The following is a 1,181-nucleotide window of genomic DNA, read 5'->3' on the forward strand; positions in this document are numbered from 1 at the left end:
TCTCCCTGGTAAAGAGAGTAGGGGCCTCCTCTTTGATTAAAAGGTTTCCATAGCAAATGAATTTGATTGAATTCAATTACGAGGCTGTTAGATGTAAGGTACCCCATGCTGAGCACTCAGAAGTTGCTACAGTGGCAATTCCCGTAATCAAACTGCTGAAATATTGTCGTGGTGTGCGAAACCACTGGGAAATTTTGGACGATTTGCGTAGAACAAGTAAATGTGTAAGTGTCTGTTGAAGACTTACATACTTACAGGAAGCAATTTCCTGACAAGTCGTTGTCCGACATGGCACCTAGTAAATATAGTTTAGCACGCCCGTTAACGTTTTGTTGTACATGACGGTATGAACCTATGGGCCGGTAGCGTGTTTGCAGCACGCGCATCATTGCTGCTGCAGCAACCTCCGCTTGAGCATCTCTGCGCGCAGGTCGGCCGGATCCACCTCCTTGGTGCTGGTCACCGGCCGGTAGTCGCCGGTCTTGGGGTCCGGCTCCCAGAACGCCGTCTTGTCCTTCGTCGTGTCCTCTGTCGCCGCCATACCCAACTTCACCGCCTTCTCCTCGACCTTCTTCGCTGACACATCGATGGCGGTTATCGCGGCGGAAAATCCCCTCCTGCATGTGAGTTCGGCGTCAGGTTGGATCGAAATGAAAGGACATGTACGTTTGCACAGTTTTGGGGAAGACCTTTGCGCCACGAGGGCGGCACAGCTGGACACAACCCGGGCCATCTGATCGGGATCGGACGAACGGAGGCAATTCCCTTTCGCGTTGTTTGCCCTCCCTTTCTTCTGGTTTTCGGTTTCCGGTGGGACAGAGAAACATAAAATGACATTGCCAGGTTATTATGGGAAGGAGCCAAACAAGGAGCAATGAGGATGTATGGCTGTTAGAACATGTCGGAGGTAAAAATGGGAGTCAGCCTCTCTGTCCACCACATGTAGGAACACATGTTTGTTGATATCCGTTCATTATGTGCGGAGCAAATTATGGTTAGCCTAGTGAGCTGTGACTTAACTATATCAATCATCTAGTGTACGAGTGCTGCATCATGGAGCGTGACAAGGCTCACGGCATATGTCAATCTTCCATGTGCTGCATGTTGCTGGGAGTTTGCACAAATCGCAAAACAGCCAAACGTATCGCCGTATGGCAAATTTATAAGTGTTTTCGCAACGA

At 49.5% G+C, this 1,181-nt stretch overlaps 1 protein-coding gene across 1 annotated transcript; it reads right to left on the bottom strand.

The window, feature by feature from the left end:
• Positions 1 to 208: 208 nt before the first annotated feature.
• On the bottom strand, positions 209 to 798 carry LOC119306734 (late embryogenis abundant protein 2-like). The gene is made up of 2 exons (XM_037582879.1): positions 690 to 798; positions 209 to 617 (listed from the first exon to the last, which is right to left on the bottom strand). The coding sequence occupies exons 1-2, from the start codon at positions 731 to 733 to the stop codon at positions 386 to 388; spliced, it is 276 nt and encodes a 91-aa protein (XP_037438776.1). The 5' UTR covers positions 734 to 798; the 3' UTR covers positions 209 to 385.
• Between the last annotated feature and the right edge of the window lie 383 nt (positions 799 to 1,181).

This window comes from Triticum dicoccoides, chromosome 1B (genome assembly GCF_002162155.2).
Source record: "Triticum dicoccoides isolate Atlit2015 ecotype Zavitan chromosome 1B, WEW_v2.0, whole genome shotgun sequence".
NCBI classification, from domain to species: domain Eukaryota; kingdom Viridiplantae; phylum Streptophyta; class Magnoliopsida; order Poales; family Poaceae; genus Triticum; species Triticum dicoccoides.

What these genes read in the sequence shown, in the direction of transcription:
- LOC119306734 (XM_037582879.1), bottom strand. Translation starts at nt 733, where the DNA reads ATGGCCCGGGTTGTGTCCAGCTGTGCCGCCCTCGTGGCGCAAAG. An exon ending in GCCGCCCTCGTGGCGCAAAG is followed by an intron (nt 618 to 689) that starts GTCTTCCCCAAA and finishes ACTCACATGCAG; the next exon opens with GAGGGGATTTTCCGCCGCGA.